This window comes from Chiloscyllium plagiosum, chromosome 1 (assembly GCF_004010195.1).
Source record: "Chiloscyllium plagiosum isolate BGI_BamShark_2017 chromosome 1, ASM401019v2, whole genome shotgun sequence".
NCBI classification, from domain to species: Eukaryota; Metazoa; Chordata; class Chondrichthyes; order Orectolobiformes; family Hemiscylliidae; genus Chiloscyllium; species Chiloscyllium plagiosum.
This window is the reverse complement of record NC_057710.1, coordinates 123,394,892-123,417,487: the sequence shown is the minus strand read 5'-3', so window position 1 is coordinate 123,417,487 and position 22,596 is coordinate 123,394,892. Positions and strand designations below refer to the sequence as shown.

Here is a 22,596-nt window from a genome sequence, read left to right as displayed (position 1 = left end):
TTGACCTGCAATCATCTTCCCGACCTCTCCGCCCCCACTCCCTCTCCGGCCTATCACCCTCACCTCCTTCCACCTATCGTATTCCCAGCGCCCTTCCCACTACCTTTTATCTCAGCCCGCCTGGCACACCAGCCTCATTCCTGAAGAAGGGCTTATGCCCGAAACGTCGATTCTCCTGTTCCTCGGATGCTGCCTAGCCTCATTTTCCCCTTAGTAGACTACTTTTTCATTGAGATGAATTTCTGTTATCCCTCTTGAATTACTCCCAAGGTGTCATTTCCCACCTTCTCAGCTTGGCTCCACTTCCAATAAACTCAGACTTATACACTTAATGGCAAGACCCTAGTGAGTGTTACTGAACAAAGAGACCTTGGAGTGCAAGTTCATAGTTCCTTGAAAGTAGAGTCGCAAGTACATAGGACAGTGAAAGCAGCAGTATGCTTTCCTTTGTTGGTCAGAGCATTGAGTATAGGCGTTGGGAGGTCACGTTGTAGCTGTACAGGACATTGGTTAGGCCACTTTTGGAATACTGCGTGCAATTCTGGTCTCCTTCCTATCAGAAGGATGTTGTGAAACTTGAAAGGGTTCAGAAAAGAGTTACAAGGATGTTGCCAGGGTTGTAGGATTTCAGCGATAGGCAGAGGCTGAATAGACTGGGGCTGTTTTCCCTGGAGTGTCTGAGGCCCAGGGTGACCTCAGAGGTTTATAAAATCATGAGGGGCATGGACAGGATAAATAGACAAAGCCTTTTCCTTGGGGTGGGGGAGTCCAGAATTAGAGGGCATAGGTTTAGGGTGAGAGGGGAAAAATTTAAGAGAGACCTAAGAGGCAACTTTTTCATGCAGAGGGTGGTGCGTGTATGGAATGAGCTGTCAGAGGAAGTGGAGGAGACTGGTACAAATGCATTATTTGTAAGGTATCTGGATGGGTATATGAACAGGAAGGGTTTAGAGGGATATGGGCCAAGTGCTGGCAAATGGGACTAGATTAGGTTAGGATATTGGGTCAGCATGGACAAGTTGGACTGAAAGATCTGATTCTGTACTGTACATCTCTATGACACTATGACCATCTCCCCCCTCACATTTCTGTAGGCATCTTTACTTAACTGTAATACTAATATATCTGATTAAAGCATTGCCCTCTCAAACCACAAGGTGAATTGTATCATATGATGGTCATTGTTCCCCGGGGGTTCCTTCACTTTATGTTCCTAAAGGAAGTGTGCTTCACTGCACATCACCAAATCCAGAATTGCCTGTTCCCGAGTGGGCTCTTCCACAAGCTACTCCAAAAAAACCTATCTTTTAGAAATTTTACACATTTTTCTTGGAATTTCTTTTCTTTCTGCTATCAATCAAATTTTCCCAAACCATCACTGATGGTGCCCCCTGATTACTGTAATAGTGCCTTTTTAAAAAATCTCTCATTTTATTTTCTGCCCGACAGCCTTATGACTGCTAGGAGGGCTAGATATAACTCAAATTAGGGCCTTTTTGACTTTGTGGTTATAATCCAATGAGTTATGATCCTGGAACAGACCAAAGTCATGATCCAACTTAGCCAAAGACCAATTCTTTTTTTCCCCAACGCAGAAAAGGTGAGAGATCCAAGGCACTTAGTAAAATAATAAAGCTGCAAGATTGCACAGTTTTGAACAAACAACAAGCATTATGATACAAGTTAGAAAAGTAGCACAATCTATATAATACATGTGCAATTTACACTCCAACACTCAGAATTAACATGTTAAATTTGATGACAGAACATCCCATCACCATCAACTAACAAATGCTTCCTCAGCAATTCCCTCCCAATGCTCATGACGCAATGAATCATCAAGTCTCATTAAACTACTTAAGAGATAATAATACTTTCCTTTTATTGAAATTTCCTCTGAAGAGCCATTCTATTATAGATGGTCTCAATAACCGCTCCCGTTCTGGTTGATGACTATCCTTTCGTTAGTCTAAGCTCCCCGGACTCCAAAAGTTTTCATCAGTACTCATTCAAAAGCATACTTCGAGCTCCTCATGGACATCTCGCTTCACCGAGCCAGTCATGCCCCTGGGACTTTCCCTGAGCAAACTTGAGCAACAGTATCAAGCAAAAATTGCTTGTGAGCTTCACAACATCCATTTTCTCAACTGCACTGAATCATTGATGGTCATAAGCTTTTTGTGAACCCCTTCAGGGCTTTCCCCAATGGAGTCAGCAATCTTCCTGATTTCCCAGTTTCTAAGGACTTCTTTTAGTGCTGAACCAACACTTAACTACCTACTAATTCCTAGTACTTCTAAGCTCCATAAGCACAGAACTATTTAATTGTCCCTGACCTCCTCAATGAGCCAGCTATACAGAATTTGAATTCAAATGCCTTGTCAGCAATACAGCCAACTGATGCACTATTAACATGGAGACTACATCTTTCTTTCTCCCTCCCTCTGTATACACAATGAATTTCCCAAGTGCCTGTAACACGAGTTCCTCAAACGATCTTTGAACTGTCCTGTGTGACCTATTAAAAACATTGCAATTAGCTCCTCCACTTTTGCTGGGCATAATTGCATGTTACCTCCTCACAATACCTGGAACTGTCTGGTCGATACATTTTACACATCACAGATTGCTGGCTTGTTCACTATCAAAATTGGATACAAATAAAGATTTCATCACCAAATTTATGCGCATTTTTCCCCCTACAAGGACACTCATATTGAAGAAGTCATAAACAATTCTTATAATATTTGAAGTTATACCAATGTGGGTTCCACACTATCAAATGTTCATGCTGTACTACTGTCAGGCAGGCAATAACCTGCAGGTCTATCAGGCCAGGCCCACACTCAAATGCCTGCTCTGTCGTCAATAGACATTTCCTATTCCCTGGCAGAGAGTAACCTTCTGGCAAACAACAGAAAAACTAACAAGACTCTGGAAAAAAAACTAAACAACAGCAGCAATTTTGATAGTGAACAAACCAGCAATCCGTGATGTGTAAAATGTATCAACCAGACAGTTCCAAGTATTGTGAGGAGGTAACATGCAATTATGGCCAGCAAAAGTGGAGGAGCTAATTGCAATGTTTTTAATAGGTCACACAGAACAGTGCAAAGATCATTTGAGGAGCTCCAGTGTTACAGGCACTTGGGAAATTCATTGTGTATGACAGATAATGGCCACTCAATATTGGAACTTTCATAATTAAAAGCAACATGAGCATTAATATAGATAATACATAGATTTACCTGGCTCGTTAAAACTCTGAATGGGCTCTTTCAATAGGGCAGCGTATTTGTGCAAGAGATTGACCATCACTTCAAGCAATCCAACTTCTCGATATACATCTCTAAAAATAGGATCATGGCGAGCAAATTTCACAAGTGTCTTCATTGCAGTGATGCTACATTGGTAAGAGGTGCTGGACTTTAATAAGATACTGATACTTATTAGTTCTTTACAGGGAATATAGTTTAAGCTGAAGATAATAAACTCCAACATTTCAAAGTACTTGGATTGCACCTCAGGTGCTTTGGAAATCTTCTCAGCGAACTGTGAAAGTGTATGCTGTGATTCTAGGATGAAGTAATTAGCATTATCTGCAACATACAGGTCTGAAATAGCATCAAGGATGGTTCTGGCAAGATGGCTCGACTTTGCTTTTAAGAAGGCAATTTGAAGAACAGAGAATGCTTGGAAATTTTTTACTGTGCGACCTAGTTTAAAGAGAAAAATAACAGTATTCAATGCACAATTTCATCACCTCTTTCCAAATTCAGTGTATTTAATTAAAACAACAAAATAGAGTTAAGTGTATTTCCAAGAAATGAAAATAGACAGCACTTTTTCACCATGCAGTTAAATAATAAATGGAGTAACAGCAGAATTTGCTAAGGGCTTCATAATCAAAATGCTCCCAATTCCCATCCTAGTACTGGCTCCCAAGTCCTATTAGTTTTGTCAAATTTGGAATTATTTACAAAACTCGACAAATCTGAATTTTCACTTCTTAACTCCATTTTTAAATGCTCAGGTTCTAGTACAAAGAGAACAAAAAAAAAATACAGCACAGGAACAGGCCCTTTCGCACTCCAAGCCTGTGCAGATACATTCTGCCTTTCCACACTAAAACTGTTTTCACTTACAGGATTCTTATCCCTTGATTCCCTTTCTTTTCATGTATTCGCGCAGATGTTTCTTGAATGTTGCCACTGCTTCCACCACTTCCTCTGGCAGCACGTTCCAGGCATTCACCACCCTTTGTATGAAAAACCTGCTTTGCACATCTCTTTTAAACTTTGGCCCCACCACCTCCACACCTTGAACCTGTGTCACCTAGTAACTGACACTTCCATCATGGGAAAAAGCCTCAGAGCTGGTTCTGCTACAACATGGCAGTTCCATTTTCTCATGCAAACCCATGCTATAAGAAAATTGCATAATAAAGGCACCATATAAACTAATGGGGCTGGAGTCGCATTATAACAAATACATGCTGTAAAAGTATCAATATATGCTTTAAAAGTTCGCATTTTAGAAACAGTACATTAATTAATATATTAATTGCATTACAGCCACTTCACATTAACAAAACACACGTTAGGACAGAACAACCTGTACTATCCACTCTATCTATGCCATTCACAAACTTTTAAACTTCGATCAGGTCACCCCCTCAACCTCCTGTATTCCAGTGAAAACAAACCCAGTCTATCCAATCTTTCTTCATAGATAAAATCCCCCATACAGGCAACATCCTAGTAAACATTTTCTATACCATCTCCAAAGCATCCACATCCTTCTGGCAATGTGGTGACCAGAACTGTATGAAATATTCCAAGCTAGCCTAAAGTTCTATAATGGTGCAACATAACTTGTCTATCCTTATACTCAATGCCCCTTTCAATGAAGGCAAGCACGCTATAGGCCATTTTTCACTACCTTTCCTACCTACGCTACTAGCTTCACTGATCTGTGGACCTGCACAACCAGATCCCTCTTCATTTCAATACTCCTAAGGGTTCTGCCATTCACTGTATAATTTCACCTGTATTTGACCTTCCAAAATATGTCACCTCACAATTGTCCAGATTAAACGCATCTGCCATTTTTCTGCCTATGCCTCCAAATGATCTATATCTTGCTGTATCCTCTGACTATCCTCCTCACTATCTGCAACTCCACCAATCTGTGCATCATCCACAAACCTACTAATTAGACCAGCCAAGTTTTCCTCCAAATCATTTATGTAGGTCACAAACAGCAGAGGTCCCAGCACTGATCCCAACCCTCCATTCCGAAAACTATCCTTCCACTGTGACCCTCTATCTCCTATGACTAAGCCAGTTCTGTATCCATTTTGCCAGCTCACTCTTGATACCATGTGACTTCACCTTTTGTACCAGTCGGTCAGAAGGGACCTTGTCAAAAGGCTTTAATGAAGTCCACGCAGACAAAATCAACCACTTTTCCCTCATCGATCATCTTCAAAAAACCAAATTTGTGAAGCATGACTTCCCCGCACAAACTATTCTGTCTATTGCTAATAAGCCCATTTGCTTCCAAATAGATCTTGTCCCTGAGCATCTTTTCCAATAATTTCCCCACCACCAGTGTGAGGCTCACAGGCCTGTATTATGTAGGATTATCCCTGCTACCCTTATTAAATAATAGGACAACATTGGCTTTTCTCCAGTCTGCTGGGACATCACCTGTGGCCAAAGAGGATACAAAGATGTCTTGCAATGCTTCAGCAACTTGTTCTCTTGTCTCCCTCAATATTCTGAGATAGATCCCATCAGGACCAAGGGACTTATCTACCTTAATACTTTTTAAGACCGACTACATCTCTTCCTTTTTAATAGCTTAGAAATTCAACACTCCCTTCCCGGAGATCATCCTCCACCAATTCCTTCTCTTTGGTGAATACCGACACAAAGTACTCGTTTAGGACCTCACCTCCAAGTCACTCACCATTCTGACTTGGAAATATATCGCTGTTCCTTTATTGTCACAGTCAAAATACTGGAATTCCCTTCCTAATGACATTGTGGGTCAACAGACAGCAGGTGGACTGCAGTGGTTCAAGAAGGCTGCTCACCACAACCTTCTCAAAGACAACTAAGTATGGGCAATAAATGCTGGCCAGCCAGCAACGCCAACATCCCACAAAATGAATAAATTAAAAAACCTACCTCTTCCAGCTCCACGCATAGATTCCCTCCTTTGTCCTTGAGTGGGCCAACCCTTTCCCTGGCTACCCTCTTGCTTTATATGTGTATAAAAAGCCTTGGGATTCTCCTTAATCCTTTTGGCCCTTCTACTTCCCTGTTTAAGTTCTTTCCTACTTTCCTTATATACCTCAAGGGCTTCATCAGTTCAATTATCCTAGACCTTATGTATGCTTCTTTTTTTTTGTGACCAAGGTCATAACATACCTGGTCATCCAAGGTTCATATAACTTGCCATACCTATCCTTCATTCTCGCACGAATGTGCCACTCCTGAACCCTTATCAATCGCTGTTTGATGTGGATTTATCCTCAGCCACCCCAAACCAAAATTCTCCAGTTCCCGCTTAATACTGCTATAGTCCGACTTTCCCCCGATTTAACACCTTTACCCAAGGACTGCTGTTATCTCTACCCATGAGAATCTTAAAACTCTCAGCATTACGGTCATACACCCGAAATGCTCTCCCACTGAAATTTCACTCACCTGGCCAGGCTTTCCAAAATTTCCCAAAACCAGGTCCAGCATAAACCCTTCCCTGGTTGGACTGTATACATACTGTGTCAAGAAATCACCCTGAATGGTCTTCATAAATTCTGCTCTATCCAAGCCCTAAGCACAAAGTGAATCCCAGTGAATATAGAGGAAATTAAAATTACCCACCACAACAACCCTGCTGTTCTTACATCTTTCCAAACTCTGTCTACATATTTTTTCCCATATCTCCCAGTGGCTGTTGGGAGGTCTGTAGTATACCGCCAGCATTGTGAATTCACCTTTCCTATCCCTGTATTCTACCCATTCTGCCCTCAATGCACGAGTCACCCGATGAATCCTTCCTCAGTAAAACTGAGAGACACTTCTTTACCAGTAATGCAACCCCCCCCACTTTCTACATCCCTTTCTATCACACCTGAAACATCGAAATCCTGGGACATTCAACTCCCAGTCAATTGTTTTATTGCTGAGCTTTTTTTGAGTAATGCTACTCCAGCACTTTTTTTTTGATATTGCATATCAGAAAATATCAACAAAGTAAGTAGCATATGACTTATCTCGTTCATTATAAAATTTTATTCTCACAACGTTTTAATGTCAATTAATACATTTAGATGCAATAGCTTAGCTTTTACCCCCCCCAAGTACAACTGCCTAATTACAATGGATTGATCAGTTTTCCTTTATGGCTGGAATAAAATGTATACTAGTTTAGAGCATGCCATTATTTAAAATGAAGCTCATATAATGCATCCAGGAGCCTAACTCAAATACATAAACACATAATACATTTAATTATATAATCCGAAAACTATTTTGCTGTAAAGCAATATTCATTTGATTAAAGTACTTAATTTCAAGACAGAGTGTGCATTAAAGGTGATGAGCAAACTTCTATATCGAGATAAATAACAACAGAAACATAATTTCTGCCATAGTAACATGCAATGAAATGTGGTTGACATGAAGAAAAATTATAATGTCACAATCAAAATAAGGAAGAAAATTTGTTCAAGATTTTCATAAAGATGTCACCTTGTATATTAATACAGAGAATTAACTGATAGTGTCACCTTTGCCAGAAGGTTGTGGTACTGCAAATCCTGGCAGAAGAAAAGGTGCTCCGCTAGTTATGCCAGTAGATCTCAATTCATTGATCCCATATATTGTCAATGAGGTCACCAATTGAACTAAGTCTTTCACGGCCTCTTTGGCATCAGGTTCATTTATTTGCTCCAACCTAAAACACACATACACACAGTATAATCAATTTCTATTGTCAACTACTGCATGAAACATTACTAAGTAGCAAGTTACCGAGAGGATGTGGACTGTCAATAGATGACATGACTTGATGGGATAATTCTCTAAACTGTTCCTTAAATTGTTTAAAATAGGCCCCAATTTGACCTTCAGTGTATGAGCAGCTGAGTCATTCTGATGACTTGGCCTTATTCGAATGCTGTTGTCAAGTCATCCACACAACTGAAGAATTGAATAGTTGATTATTATTTCAGTAGGTCAAAAAATTCAATGGACCAGTCACTGAACATGAATCTCAATAAGGACTTTTGGATTGGGTGGAGAGGGTGCTGCAACAAAAGTGTAGCTTGAGGGGTTTATAGAAGTAGAGAGAGAAATCCAGTTAAGCACAAAGCTTTGAAACTGCCATATCAAAGCAGAACATCTTTCAAAATTATTTCCAACTATGCATTAAATGTGCTCTGCACAAATCACTGAGTGAGAGTCTTCCTGATAACTGTGGAAATGTACTAAATACATTATAGATACTCCAAACACATGGAATAATTCTGTATAGAGAAGAAATCCTGATTGCTAAAGCAAAGCCCATTTGAAAAACAGAATGGCAAAAACTAAGTTTTTTTTAAAATCATTTTAATCATTACACTACCACCAACACCTCAAACTGAAAAACCTGATGGTTGGGGAACGAAAACAAGCTTCAATATTTTCTACCAGGAGACTAACTTATATTGATATATGGCCTTCAACATTATGAAACTTCCTATTAGAAAACAAAGTGTGGCATTGAGATACAGTTGCTGATATTCGGTCAGATAAGCAAAAGCTTGGTCTTAAGGCTGGGTTTTAAGGAATGCTTTAAAGGAAATATTTGTGGGAGACACATTGAGAGAGAGAAATTCAAACTCTGTGGCCTAGCCAACTAAAGGTAAAATGAGTCTTATATGTATTTTAGCAAGACCTTTGATAAAGTTCTGCATTGTACACTAATTAGCAAAGTTAGAACACATGGGATTCAGGAAGAGTTTTGCCAATTGGACACACAATTAGCTTGACGGTAAGAGACTGAGTGGTACTGGAGGGTTGTTTATTGGACTTGAGGCCTGTTACCAGCGATGTTCCATAGGAATCAGTGCTGGATACATTGTTTATATAAAATGACAAAAACAATTTCGATGACAATATAAGGAAGCATGATTAGTAAGTTTGCGAATGCACCAAGTTTGGTGGCATATTAGTCAGCAAAAGTTATCTAAGAGTACAAAGGGATCTTGATCAATTGGGCCAATAGGCGATGGAGTTTAATTTGGATAAATGCAAGGTGTTCCATTTTAGTAAGATGAACAAGGGGGCCTTACATAGTTGATGGTAGGGCCCTGGGTAGTGTTGTCGAACAGGGGTTCAGGTGCATTGTTCCTTGAAAGTTGCGTTACAGGTAGATAAGGTGGTAAAAGCGGCATTTGGCATATTGTCTTCATTGCTCAGACCATTGAGTATATGAGTTTGGACATCATGTTGTGTTTGTACAGGATGTTAATTAGGCCACTTTTGGAGCACTGAACAATTCTGGACTCCCTGCTACAGGAAAGATATTATTAAATTGGAGAGAGTGCAAAAAAGAATTTATAAGCATGTTACTGGGAGTGGAGGATTTGAGTCATAAGAAGAGGCTGAACAGGCTGGGACCTTTTTTTTTTAAACTGGAGTGTAGGAGGTTTAGGAGTGACCTTAGGGGTTTATTGAATCATGAAGAGCATAGATAAGGTGAATACTCAAGGTCTTTTCACCAGGGTAGGGGAGTTCAAAACTAGATGGCATCATTTTAAGGTGAGAGGACAAAGATTTAAAATAAATCTGAGGGGCAACTTTTTCCACACAGAGGGTGGCTCATATGTTGCATGAACTGCCAGAAGTAGTGGCAGATGCAGATACAGTTACACCATTTGAACAGGTACATACATAGGAAACATTTACAGGGATATCAACCAAATACTGGCAAACTGGAATAGCTTAGTTTGAGAAATCTGGTTGGCATGGGCAAGTTGGACCGAAGGGTCTGTTTCCACACTATGACTCGGTGACTAATGTTGTAGCTTTTAACATCAGGGATGCACAACTGGCCAGGACTGCATACATCTCTAAGCTGTGGGGCTGGAGAACATTATAGAGATAGGATGGGATGAAGTCATAAAAAATTTTAAAACAAAGATGATGGGAGTGATGGGGTGTAGAAGCAGGATGAAGGCTGAGACAGAGCACCTGTTGCCTTTGTGATGCCATGGAATTCTCTCAGCAAGTGAGAAGTTAGCAGATACCCTTCCTATCCAGAGGTAAATTGAAGTCAAGGAAGGGCCAATAAAAGTCTCATTCTGCCACCAATGACATTCTACCAACAGTGGGGATTGAAGAAGTTGATGATTTGCTAGGTGAGAAGACCGCCCTTTAGATTTTGGAGGACTTCTAGCAGGCCAAGAGGGAGCTGGGGAAGAGAAGGGTAGGAGGCAACTCCTGATTGGTCAGGCTTTTACTGGTCATATTTTCACCGTTTGAGGGCCAGAATCTGACATCCAATGTAGTTAATGGTCTGATACGCATCACATCAAGTCAGAGCAGGGGCTGTTGTGGTGTAGTAATAGTGTCCCTACCTCTATGCTAAGAGACCCGGGTTAATGCCCCATCTGCTCCAGAGGTGTATAAAAATATCTCTGAACTGGTTGAGTAGAAAACATCCACATCAAGTCAGAGGTCCTGGAAATGGCCAAGATGGAGCTGTGCCCACATTTCTGATCAGTTGTTGAAGCCATCACTGTTCCAACAACACTCTAAGATTCTACCCAACCTGTGCAGGTGGTGCAGATGCCAATATATCAACTTTTCTTTCAGTATTTCATGACTGATGCTCATTGAGCAATGGATATAGTCTAAAAGAATAGATCAAAAGGACAGATAGTCGGCCCAACACTTTGTTGTACAATCCTTAAACTTCTAATTAATCTGGTAGCAAGATGATCAGATTTTGTCAGTGCTTGAATTAAGGCATTATGAATAGCATATTTAGTCAAATTATTAGATGGGTTTAATATAAATATTAATTCATTCATTAGTAGATATTTTTATTTATTCATACCCACTATACAAAGAGAGACGACAGAATGCAGAAATTGCATTTGAATGAAATAACAAACAGTTTTAGTAAAGTCAGGTGCAAGACAGACATTTTACAGCAAATATCACTCTTGCTCTTGAGGATTATTCTGCATTCCTGCCTATCTCAGTTAACCTTTCACCTCCATGCCTAATAAGCTATCTACCTCTGCACTAAAATGTTCAATGGTTCTGCTTCCACCTCATGTTCCTTTCTCAGAAAACAAATCTATCTATCTTAAATGAGATCTCCCCCAAGTCTTAAACTGTGACCCTTAATTTTGGAACCTTCCACAAGAGGAAATATCTTTTCCACATCTATTTTGTTCAGACCCATCAGGGTCTTGCACGTTTCAATCTAGTATTTAAAAAGTATTGAAACAGTATCACTTTTTAAATTCTACAGATGTGTTTAACTAAATCTAATAGACTGTATTCTCCCCTGTTATATGTGAAGTATGATTCCCAATCAGTATTCTCCACCTGTCGTTTCACGCTGAAACACTAATTCTTTTTATATTTATTTGAAAAAGGCAGATTTAACTAGAGAAGAAAATTAAATAAACCAATGCCCCCCTCAAATCTGTCATGCTACTTTTTCAGGAAGTCTTCATAATTAAATCTTGAATCAAAATTCATAAATGTTTCACTAGTAAAAAGCAGATGTGGCACTGTATAATCTCAAATGAAGTTATGACAACAGTGCTCACACTATACATTTACAGTTAAACAGATGTAGTGAACTTAAAACAATATACTAAACATAATTGAGGATAATGTTTGATCAAAAAAACAATAGTTATGCTGTGAACTTACCTGAGCAGAAGGTCACAAAGGAATTGATAACCTTGGCAGGACCTAAAATCATCTAAAAGAACTTGTGATATATCACTGGAGTCTTTAAGGAAACAGGAGAGTCCAGCAAACATTTCAACAATTTCTAGGGGTAAAAGATCTTCTGATTGCTGCATGTTCTGGATACAAGTGGCCACGCATTCTTTTTCTATAAAACAGATCAATATTAAAAAAAACATGGAAAGTTGCCATTCTGCATTCCCCCTATAATTTCTTTTCTAAGTGCTATACAGAGAAAAATATCAAAATCTGAAGTTGTTTTAGAACATCAATCAGGTCCTTCAAGCAGTAGTAATCTAATTCAAATTAAAATATAAATCTCAGAATTAGAAAGCAAGTTGAATTGTGCCTCTATTTCTAATGCAGGAAATCCTGAAACATTTTCAAGCTAAGAGATTCATTTAAAAGCCAATAACAAAGGGACTATATTTGCAAGTTATCAGTGTTTTAGTAACTCAATGAATGTTGCTATTTTTCCCCAGGGTAGAGAATTTTCTTAAAATTAATGTTACCAGATATGCTTTTCTGCAAATATTAATAATTTTTTTAAAGCAAGATATGCTTTATTAACATCAGTAAAATTAGTCACTATCTTCCATTACAAGTTTAATTCAAATTACTTTCCAATTTACAAAGTAGCTATAAATTAAATTTTGGTTATGACAAGGGCACATACACTAAATTGCTTATATTACATATTAGCTATAGTTTTAAAAAGTGTCTTTATTTATAGTACAACTCATTCTAAACTGACTGCCACAGTTAAATGGAAGAATTCATATTTTCAGGAGTCATTTACTGTACAAGTCCAAAATGAACTCATGGTTGGGTAATTCAAAACGTGGATGCAGAATATCTAAGTAATTATATCTGGATAATATAGTGATATTGCAATGATTAATCCTGCTATATAATCATTAACATGTAAAAAGAATGAGCATTCAGTATCTGCAGCAACTGTTTTTTCCTGTCAATATAAAAACTAGAAAGGATGTAAAAACTTTGACTGCATAGAAAAGTTTTTGGAGAATGATTTCAGGGACGAGTTACGTAGACAAATTGGAGAAATTAGGAGTTGCTCTCCTTAGAGAATAGCAAACTGGGGGGACATTTGAGATGTTCATAATCATGGACAGGTTCAAACGGATCAGATAGAAGCTGTTTCCATTGGCTGAAGGGTTGAGAATCAGAGATGCCTCAGTCCAGTCTCTGATCCGTCTCCTAAATCTTTGAAAATAGGATAGCTCGTTGAGAAGACTTTTTTTTTAAATTTTGTAGGAATCAGTGACAAGACCAGAACAAACAGGCCATACCTAAAAGCGAGAAGGTGATAGTGACCCATCTGAGCAGCAGAGTGGCTTGCTGGGCCATTTCAGAGGGCAGTTAAAGGTCTCTAGATTACTAACTCCATATGATAACCACACAGTTATTGTTTCAAATGTTTAAAAAAAAGTATTCAGGATCCTTGAATTTATCAGTCAAAGCATCAAATACCAACATTAGGAAGTTATACTGAGCCTTAATCAATCACTAGTTAGATTATAGCTGCAGTAAGGTGACCAGTTCTGGACGCAAGAGTGGAGGAGGAGATGTCACAATGGTATCATCTCTGGACTAGCAACCTAGAGACCCAGGTATTATTCTGTGATCCCGGGTTCAAATCATAACATGGCAGTTGATGGAATTTAAATTCAATAAACATCGAGAATTCAAGTCTAAGAACGACACTGGCAATTATTATAAAAATGCAGCTAGTTCACTAATGCCTTTTAGCAAAAGAAATCTGCTGTGCTTGTGTGACTCCAGGCCTAAATGTGACTCAAGACCAGAGTCTAGATTAGAGTGGTGCTGGAAATGCACAGCAGGTCAGGCAGCATCTGAGGGGAGGTAGGACATGTCATAAGGGTGGTGCTGAGCTGGAAGGTTGGAGCTGGGGTGAGATGGGGGAAGGGGAAATGAGGAAACTGGTGAAGTCCACATTGATGCCATGAGGTTGAAGTGTTCAGAGGACCCGCAGTCGTGTTGCTGACTCTTAACTGCCTTCTGGGTAACTAGAGATAGGCAATAAATGCTGTCCTAGCTAGTAACACTCATTGTGTGAATAAATATGTATATTTTAAAAAACTACAGTTTTGGGACAGGAAATGCAAAGGGAATATGGAGATGAGAAAAAATTTCTTCACAGAAAGTGGTAAGCCTGTGAAATTCACCGCCACAAAAAGCAGTCAAAGCCAAAACATTGAATGCTTTCAAGGAGTTGGATATGATGCTTAGGGCTAAAGTAATCAAAGGAAATTAGGAAAAAGCAGTTACAGGATACTGAATTAAGTAAATCAAACAAAGAGCTGGAGATCGGAAACAAAACGTGGGAAAGAAACCTGAGCATATCCAGCAGCATCTGTGGAGGGAATAAGACCATAAGACATAGGAGCAGAAATTAAGCCTTTCGGTCCATCAAGTCTGCTCCGCCATACAATCATGGCTGATACGTTTCTCAACCACATTTTTTTCCCCGTAACCTTTGATCCCCTTGGCAATCAAGAACTTCTCAGTCTTAAATATACTCAATGATCTGGCCTCCACAGCGTTCTGTGGCAACAAACTCCATAGATTCACCATTCTCTGACTAAAGAAGTTTCTCCTTATCTCCGTTCTCAAGGGTCTTCGCTTTACTCTAAGGCTGTGCCCTTGAGTCCTCGTCTCTCCTGCTAATTTAAGCATCTTCCCAATATCTATTCTATCCAAGCCGTTCAGTATTCTGTAAGTTTCAATCAGAACCCCTCCTCATCCTTCTAAACGCCATCAAGTATAGTCCCAGAGTCCTCAAACGTTCCTCATATGTTAAGCCTTTCATTCCTGGATCATTCTCATCAACCTCCTCTGGAGCCATTCTAAGGCCAGGATATCCTTGTGCCCAAAATTGCGCTCACTCTAAATTTGGTCCAACCAGAGCTTTATAACGCCTCAGTAGTACATCCCTGTTTTTATATTCTAGTCCTCTTGAGATGACGTTGTATTTGCCTAACTACTGACTCAACCTGCAAGTTTACCTTAAGAGAAACCTGTACTAGAACTCCCAAGTCCGTTTGCTCTTCAGATTTCTAACTTCCTCCCCATTCTTCCTACCAAAGTGCATGACCTCACATTTCCTCACATTGTATTTCATCTGTCACTTCTCCTCCGACTCTCCTAACCTGTCTAAATCTTTCTACGGCCTCCCCATCTCCTTAATATTATCTGCCTCTCCATTTATTGTTGGATCATCTGCAAACTTTGCCAGAATGCCCTCAGTTTCTTCATCCAGATCATTAATGTATAAAGTGAAACGTTGTAGTCCCAATACAGTCTTGTGGAACACCATTTGTCACTGGCTACCATCCTGAGAAGAATCCTTTTATCCCCACTGTCTGCCTTCTGCCAGACAGCCAATCTTCTATCTAAGCCAGTACATTGCTGCACAGGAGACTACCTGGCCTGCTGTGTTTTTCCAGCACCACATTTTTCAACTCTGGTATTCCAGCATCTGCAATCCTCACTTTCTCCAAGTAAAATAAGGGCCAATGGTGTCATAGGCAAAGGCCTTCTGGATGTTCAGATAGACAACATCCATTAGCTTTCCTTGCTCTAGCCTTCTTGCTACCTCCTCAAAGAATTCTAAGATTTGTCAAGCATGACGTCCTCTAGATGAAACCATGCTGATGTGGCCCTATTTTACCGTGCACTTTCAAGTATTCAGATATCACATCCTTCACAATAGATTCCAAAATCTGACCAACAACTGAAATCAGGTTAATCAGCCAATAATTTCCTGCTTTTTGCCTTACTCCCTTCTTAAACAAGGGTTAAGGTGGTTAACATTTCAATTTCAGTGACCCTTCTTCATAACTAAAAGCAGTTGGGAAAAGGGGGTATGTGTTTGATGGCACGGAGGAGTGACATGAATAGATGGAGATGGTACCTTGAAAAGAGACAAAGTGAGACAGCAGGGGAGAGAATCAGACAGAACACCCAACATGATAACGTCTGACTGAGAGCAACAGACCAATACAGAACGAGACCTAGAGGTGCGGGGATGATAATGAACTTGGAGGAAGATGTTCATGCTTTGAAACTGTTAATCTCAATGTTGCACATTAAAGCCTGTAAAGTACCTAGGTGAAACATGATACACAGCCTGCATTGAACTTTGCTGGAACACTGTAGCAGACTGAAGACTGAAATGTTGCCACAAGAACATGATAGTGTGTTAAAGTGGCAGGTAACCAGAAGCTCAGATCATTTTAACAGATAGAGCAGATTGCTCAGCAAAGTCGTCATCAGTTTGCATTTCATCTCCCTAGTGTAGAGGGGACAATAATGTAAGCAGCAAATCCTGCGGACTGAAAAATGTGTTGCTGGAAAAGCGCAGGTCAGGCAGCATCCAAGGAGCAGGAGAATTGACGTTTCGGGCATAAGTCCTTCTGTGGACTGGCTTGAAGGAAGTGCAAAATGTTGCTTGTGCAAAAACCTGGAAGGGGACAATAATGTAAGCAGCAAATCCTGCGGACTGAAAAATGTGTTGCTGGAAAAGCGCAGGTCAGGCAGCATCCAAGGAGCAGAATTGACGTTTCGGGCATAAGTCCTTCTGTGGACTGGCTTGAAGAAAGTGCAAAATGTTGCTTGTGCAAAAACCTGGATAATGGGAGGGAGGTAATAAGTGGACAATTGCAATTGCATGGGAAGGTGCTGTATGAAGTGATATTGGCAATAGAGGAGAAGTGGACTAGGGTATCCTTAAGGGGAAAGGAGTGCGTTTATGGTGGTGGCATTCTGTTGGAGGTGGAGGTAATGGCAGCGGAGGCTGATGAGGTGGAAAGTGAGAACAAGGGAGGGAAGGGAAGGGAAAGGAAGGGATAAGGGTAGAGGTGTGGGAAATGGGTCAAATATGGCTGAGAGGAATGTGGTAGCAAGAAATCCATGGTTGAGGAAAAAGGTGCAAAGTGACATCATCAGAATAGATACGGCAGAGTAGAATGGAGTCCTAAAAAGAGCAGGGTGTGAGGATGTACAATCAAGGAACCATGGGAGATGGTGGGCTTGTTCTGGAAGCCAAGGTGTCATGGGAAGGGGAGGGAGGAGTCTGAGATGGACCAGATAAGTTGTCGAAAGGAAAGTATGAAGATTGGAAGCAAAATTGATTATGCTTTCCAATTTCAAAGGAGGGGGAAACAGCACTAAACATTTTATCAATGTACCAGAAAAGAAGGTATGGAGAGGAACCCAAGTAGGACTGCAACAAGGAACGTTCGACATATCTCGCAAAGAAATTGGAATAACTCAGGCCCATATGGATATTCAGAACAACACAGTGCTCTGAAAGAAGTGAGAAAACTTGGATGAGCAGCCACGATCATACCAAATGGTGAAACAGGCTTTAAAAAACTAAATGGCATATTCTTGCTTATAATTCCTATGTTTCGGAGAAATTAACCGGATAATAGCAATGCAAAATCTTCAGTTATGTGGAATGTCTAGAGAAAATGAGTTTGTTCTCCTAAATGCAAAGAAACCTCAGGGATTCAATAGAGCTGGTTAAAAGAGGAAAAGTTGCAATAGCTATGCAAATTGCAAGAGGATACAGATTTATGGGAATTGGCAAAGCAGCCAGAAGTAATATGAGAATTTATTTTTATATTGTGAATTATGACCTCAAATCCATCGAAAGGTTGGAGGACCAGAGTGGATTTTTAACAAGCAACTGGATAAATATTTAATATGGAAACAATTGCTTGGTTAGAAGGAAAAAGCAGATAGGGGAGTGTGGATAATTGGACAGCACATTCTGTATAGGTACAAAAGGCCGAAAAATATTCTTTTCAATGCTCTAACATGTTATGAAGTACAAGAGAGGAATCAAGTAACATCCCAGGAACAGGAGACATCAAGAAATAAATGGAAGGAGGAATACATGAGAATCACAAACAATAGAAAAGTGATCAGGGTAAGTTGTTGAAGCTGCAGGCGGATAAAGCCCAGGTCCTGATAGACCCTCATTATAACCTAGATTGGGGGAAGACGGTGCCATTAGTTTGGAAAATACCAAATTTAAGATTGTAAAAGAGGGATAAGAAAGGAAGTTAAAGATAATATAAAGAAAAGAACTAAGGGCACACTCTATTGCAAAGACCAATGGCAGGATTGAAGATTAGGAAAATGTTTAAAGACCAAAGGGTTATTAAAAGAAGCATGAAAGAAAAAGTCAATTATGCAAAAAAACTAACAAAATATAAAACAGATAGTAAGCACTTCTGTATGTCTATAAAAAGACAGACAGTAAGTAAACGTTAATCCATCAGAGGATGAGACTGGGGAATTCATAATTGGGAACGCAAATAGCAGAGATACTAAATCAATAGTTTGCCTCAAGTTTTCACAGTTGAGGTCATAGTACCATCCCAATAGTAACAAATAATAGAGATTAGAGAAAGGCAGGAATGTAGGAAAATTATCACTACTAGAGAAAAGGTACTGAGCAAACTGTTGCCTAATGGCCCAGATCCTTGGGTCTTAATGCAAGTGGTAGCAGACATAGTGGCTCCACTGTACTAATATTCCAAAATTTCCTGGATGTGAGAAAGGTTTCAGTGGTTTCAAAAGTGCTAAAATAACCTCTTTATTCAACAAGGGAGGGAGGTAGAAATAGGCAGTACAGACCATTTAGTTGAATGTATCATTGGTAAATTGTTAAAATCCATTATTATGGAACTAGTAACAGGACACTTAGAAAGTCAAAACACAATCTTTGTGAGAAGATTTGTAGCTCGGGTGCTCGTTGTTGTGGTTCTATTCGCCAAGCTGGGAATTTGAGTTGCAGACATTTCGTCCTCTGTCTGGAACTGACAACCGGAAGCTGGAATTGACAACCGGAAGCAGCAGAGACAAACCACTATAAATGCCGGAGGAAACATCACAGAAGCGCTTCACAGGAGGCTCCCAAGCACTGAGGATGTCACCTATTCAGGGGACGAAACGCCTACAACACAAATTCCCAGCTCGGCAAACAGAACCACAACAAAACACAATCTATCAGAGTCATTACAGCTTTATGAAAGGTAAATTGTAGTGACTACTTTGCTAGAGCTCTTCAAAAATGCAACAAGCAAAGTGGATAATGTGGATCCTGTAAATGTATATCTGAACTCCCAGAAGATATTTAATAAGGTGTCATTCAAAAGGTTAATACACAAGGTAAGGTCACATGAAGATGGGGTAATTGATTAGCTTGGATAGAGGATTCGCTAACCAACACAAAGCAGAGAAGTGAGATAAATTAGTAACTTTGGATGGTAAGATGTTCAGCCCACGGGCCCCAACTATTTACAATCTAGATTCATTACTTGGACGTGGGGATAGAAGGTGCAATAGCCAAATTTCCAGATGATACTAAACTAGGTGGGGAAGTAGGTAGCAGTAAAATAGTATGAAAATGACAAATGAATATGGATATGTTAGATGAATGGGTCAAAATTTGGCAGGTGGAGTTTAGTGGATAAATGTGAGGTTAGCCATTTTGGTTGGAAGAATATAAAGGCAACTCATTAATTGAATGGGGAGAAATTTCAGAGTGCTTTGATGTAGAGGGATCTGGGTGTTCTCATGCACGAATTGCAAAAAGTTAGTAAGCAGTTATACCTCCACTAGGTAATAAGGAGGGCAAATAAAATTTTGGCATTTATTCTAAAGGAATATTATATAAAAGTCGGTTCATGTTGTTCTAACTGTGCAAGGCATTAGTGTAATTGCAGTAGCAGTTTTGGTCCCCTTACTGGAGGAAGAACGTAGTTGCGTCGCAGGCAGTTCAAAAACGATTCACTACATTTGATTCTAAAGGCGATGGGTTTGTTGTGTGTCCAGTTTAGGCCTGTACCCTGGAGTGTAGAAGAATGGGAGGCATTTGAGGTATACAAGTTGCTACAGGGACAAAGTAGACTTGGAAAGGATGTTTCCTCTTGTTAGAAAATCTAGAATAACAGATCATAGTTTTAGGATAAGGGGTAGCAGATTCAAAATATAGATGCGGAGAAACTACTTCTCTTAAAGGGTCCTGAGATCTGAGGAATTCCCTACTCCCAACTGCATTGGATGCCAGGACATTGAGTAAATTTAAAGAGGAAAAATGCAGATTTTTAAATTAGTCATGGTTGGAAGGTTATAGAAAGCAAGCAAGAAAGTGAAGTTGAGACCAAGATAAGATTAGCCACGATTGTACCAAAGAACTTGAGGGGCAGAATTGCTTACTCCTGCCCTTATTCAAAAAGGGAAGACAGAAAGCAGGAAACTAAAGACCAGTCAGCATAACATCTATCATAGGGAAAATGCCCAAAGCTACCATTAAAGTTATAGCAGGACACTTTGATACATTCAACGCGATAAAGCAGTTAGTATCATTTTGTAAACAGGAAATAAAGATTAACCAATCTGAGTTCTTTCAAAAGATATGCTGCTGATAAAGGGGAACTGGTGAATTCAGTGTACTTAAGTTTCCAGAAGGCATTTGATAGAAGGCCAGATCAGAGATTATGGAAAAAAAAACTCAATGTAGGGTGAAGCATATTGGTAAGAACAGAAGGTTGGCTGGCAAACAGAAAGCAGTGTGTCTGTGTAAATAGTTATTGTTCAGATTGGTTCAGCAACATGTAACAAATGGTGTGCCCTAAGGATCAGTGCTGGAACCTTGGCTGTTTACAATTTATATAAATGATTTAGAAGAAGAAACAAAAAAGGTACAGTTGCTAATTGGTCAACGACAGTAAGATATGTAGAAAAGTACAGTTGAAGAGAAACAAAGGCATTGCCAAACGATGTAGGTAAATTAAGTGAGTGGCCAAAGATGTGACAAGTGGAGGTATAATGTGGTAGAATGTGAAGTTGCCTATTTTTGGCCAGAAGAATAAAGAAAATCATGTTATCAAAATGGTATGAGATTCCAGAGCTTCAAGATGTAGATGAATCTGTGTCCCCTTATGCCTGAAACACAAAAAGCTACTATGTAGCAATAGAAAGTAATTAAGAAAGTTAACAATGTTATCATTTCTTGTAAGGGGAACGGAATATAACGGTAGGAAGGTTCTACTTCATTGCACAGGGCACTGGTAAGGCTGCATCTGGAGTACTGTGCTGTAATGTCATCTTATTTAACGAAAGACATAAATGCACTGGAGGCAGCTCAGAGAAGGTTGACTAAACTAAAACCTGAGATGGGCAGGCTGACCTACGAGGAAAGACTGGACAACCAACTTGTACCAGCTGGAGTTAGAAGAGGAAGAAGCTACTTCAATGAAACACAAAATCCTGAGGGGTCCTGACAATGTAGATGGGCAGTGAATGTTTCCTCTTAGGGAAGAATAGAGAACTAGGGGTCACATTTAAAAAAAGACTTTTTCTCCCAGAGGGTTGCAAGTCTTTAGAACTCTCATCCTGCCAAGAGGATAGAAGAGGACCTTGAATTTTATTTTTAAAAGGTAGAGTTAGATAGATCTTTGAGGAGAAAGTGAGGTCTGCAGATGCTGGAGATCAGAGCTGAAAATGTGTTGCTGGAAAAGCGCAGGTCAGGCAGCATCCAGGGAACAGGAGAATCGACGTTTCGGGCATAAGCCCTTCTTCTTGATGCTGCCTGACCTGCTGCGCTTTTCCAGCAACACATTTTCAGCTTAGATAGATTCTTGTTGAACAAGGTTGAAAATATATCAGGAATCAGCAAGATTATGGATTTGACGTTAAAAACAGGTCAGCTGTGATCTTACTGAATGGTGAAGCAAGCTTGAGCTGAATACTTCTGCACCACAAGTCTCGAAGAATTCCAGACGACAAATGTAGTCAGTATTACCTGAAGACTAAATTTCTTATGTTTGCCAAGCTATTCAAAAACAATATTTTATGCTAACTTTTAAGTTAAACATTTAATATCTATTGCAGCAAAGAATAGTTCAAGATAATCAGGAGAGGATCAAATATGAAGGTAGGCTAGCCAGTAATATTAGAAATGATAGTAAAAGTTTATTTCAATACATAAGAAACAAACGACAGGCAAAAGTAGACATTGGGCCACTTCAAACTGATGCTGGAAGGCTAGTGATGGGAGATAAGGAAATGGCTGGAGAACTTAAGTACTTTGCGTCAGTCTTCACAGTGGAAGACATGAATAATATCCCAACAATTAAAGAGAGTCTGGGGGCCGAGTTGAGTATGGTTGCCATTACAAAACAGCAAGTGCTAGAAAAGCTACAAGGTCTGAAAAATTGACAAATCTCCTGGCCCCAATGGGCTACATCCTAGAGGTCTGAGGGAGGTGGCTGAGGAAATAGTGGAGGCGTTGGTTGAGATCTTTCAAAAGTCACTGGAGTCAGGGAAAGTCCCGGAAGATCGCTATTGTAACCCTCTTGTTCAAGAAAGGATCAAGATAAAAGATGGAGAATTACAGGCCAATTAGCCTAACCTCAGTTGTTGGTAAAATTCTAGAATCCATCATGAAGGATGAGGTTTCTAAATTCTTGGAAGTGCAGGGTCGGATTAGAACAAGTCAACATGAATTTAGTAAGGGGAGGTCGTGCCTGACAAACCTGTTGGA

At 39.7% G+C, this 22,596-nt stretch overlaps 1 protein-coding gene across 5 annotated transcripts in view; it reads right to left on the bottom strand.

Annotated features, from left to right (window-relative positions):
- The window catches only part of wdfy3 (WD repeat and FYVE domain containing 3), a 402,022-nt gene that overhangs the window by 259,076 nt on the left and 120,350 nt on the right, over positions 1–22,596 (bottom strand). For all 5 annotated transcript variants that reach the window (XM_043696098.1, XM_043696088.1, XM_043696116.1 and 2 more), the window contains 3 exons: positions 11,952–12,138; positions 7,802–7,968; positions 3,249–3,716 (listed from right to left, as the gene is read on the bottom strand). In XM_043696098.1, the coding sequence (XP_043552033.1) occupies positions 3,249–3,716; positions 7,802–7,968; positions 11,952–12,138 (822 nt within the window). The remainder of the gene's footprint in view (positions 1–3,248; positions 3,717–7,801; positions 7,969–11,951; positions 12,139–22,596) is intronic.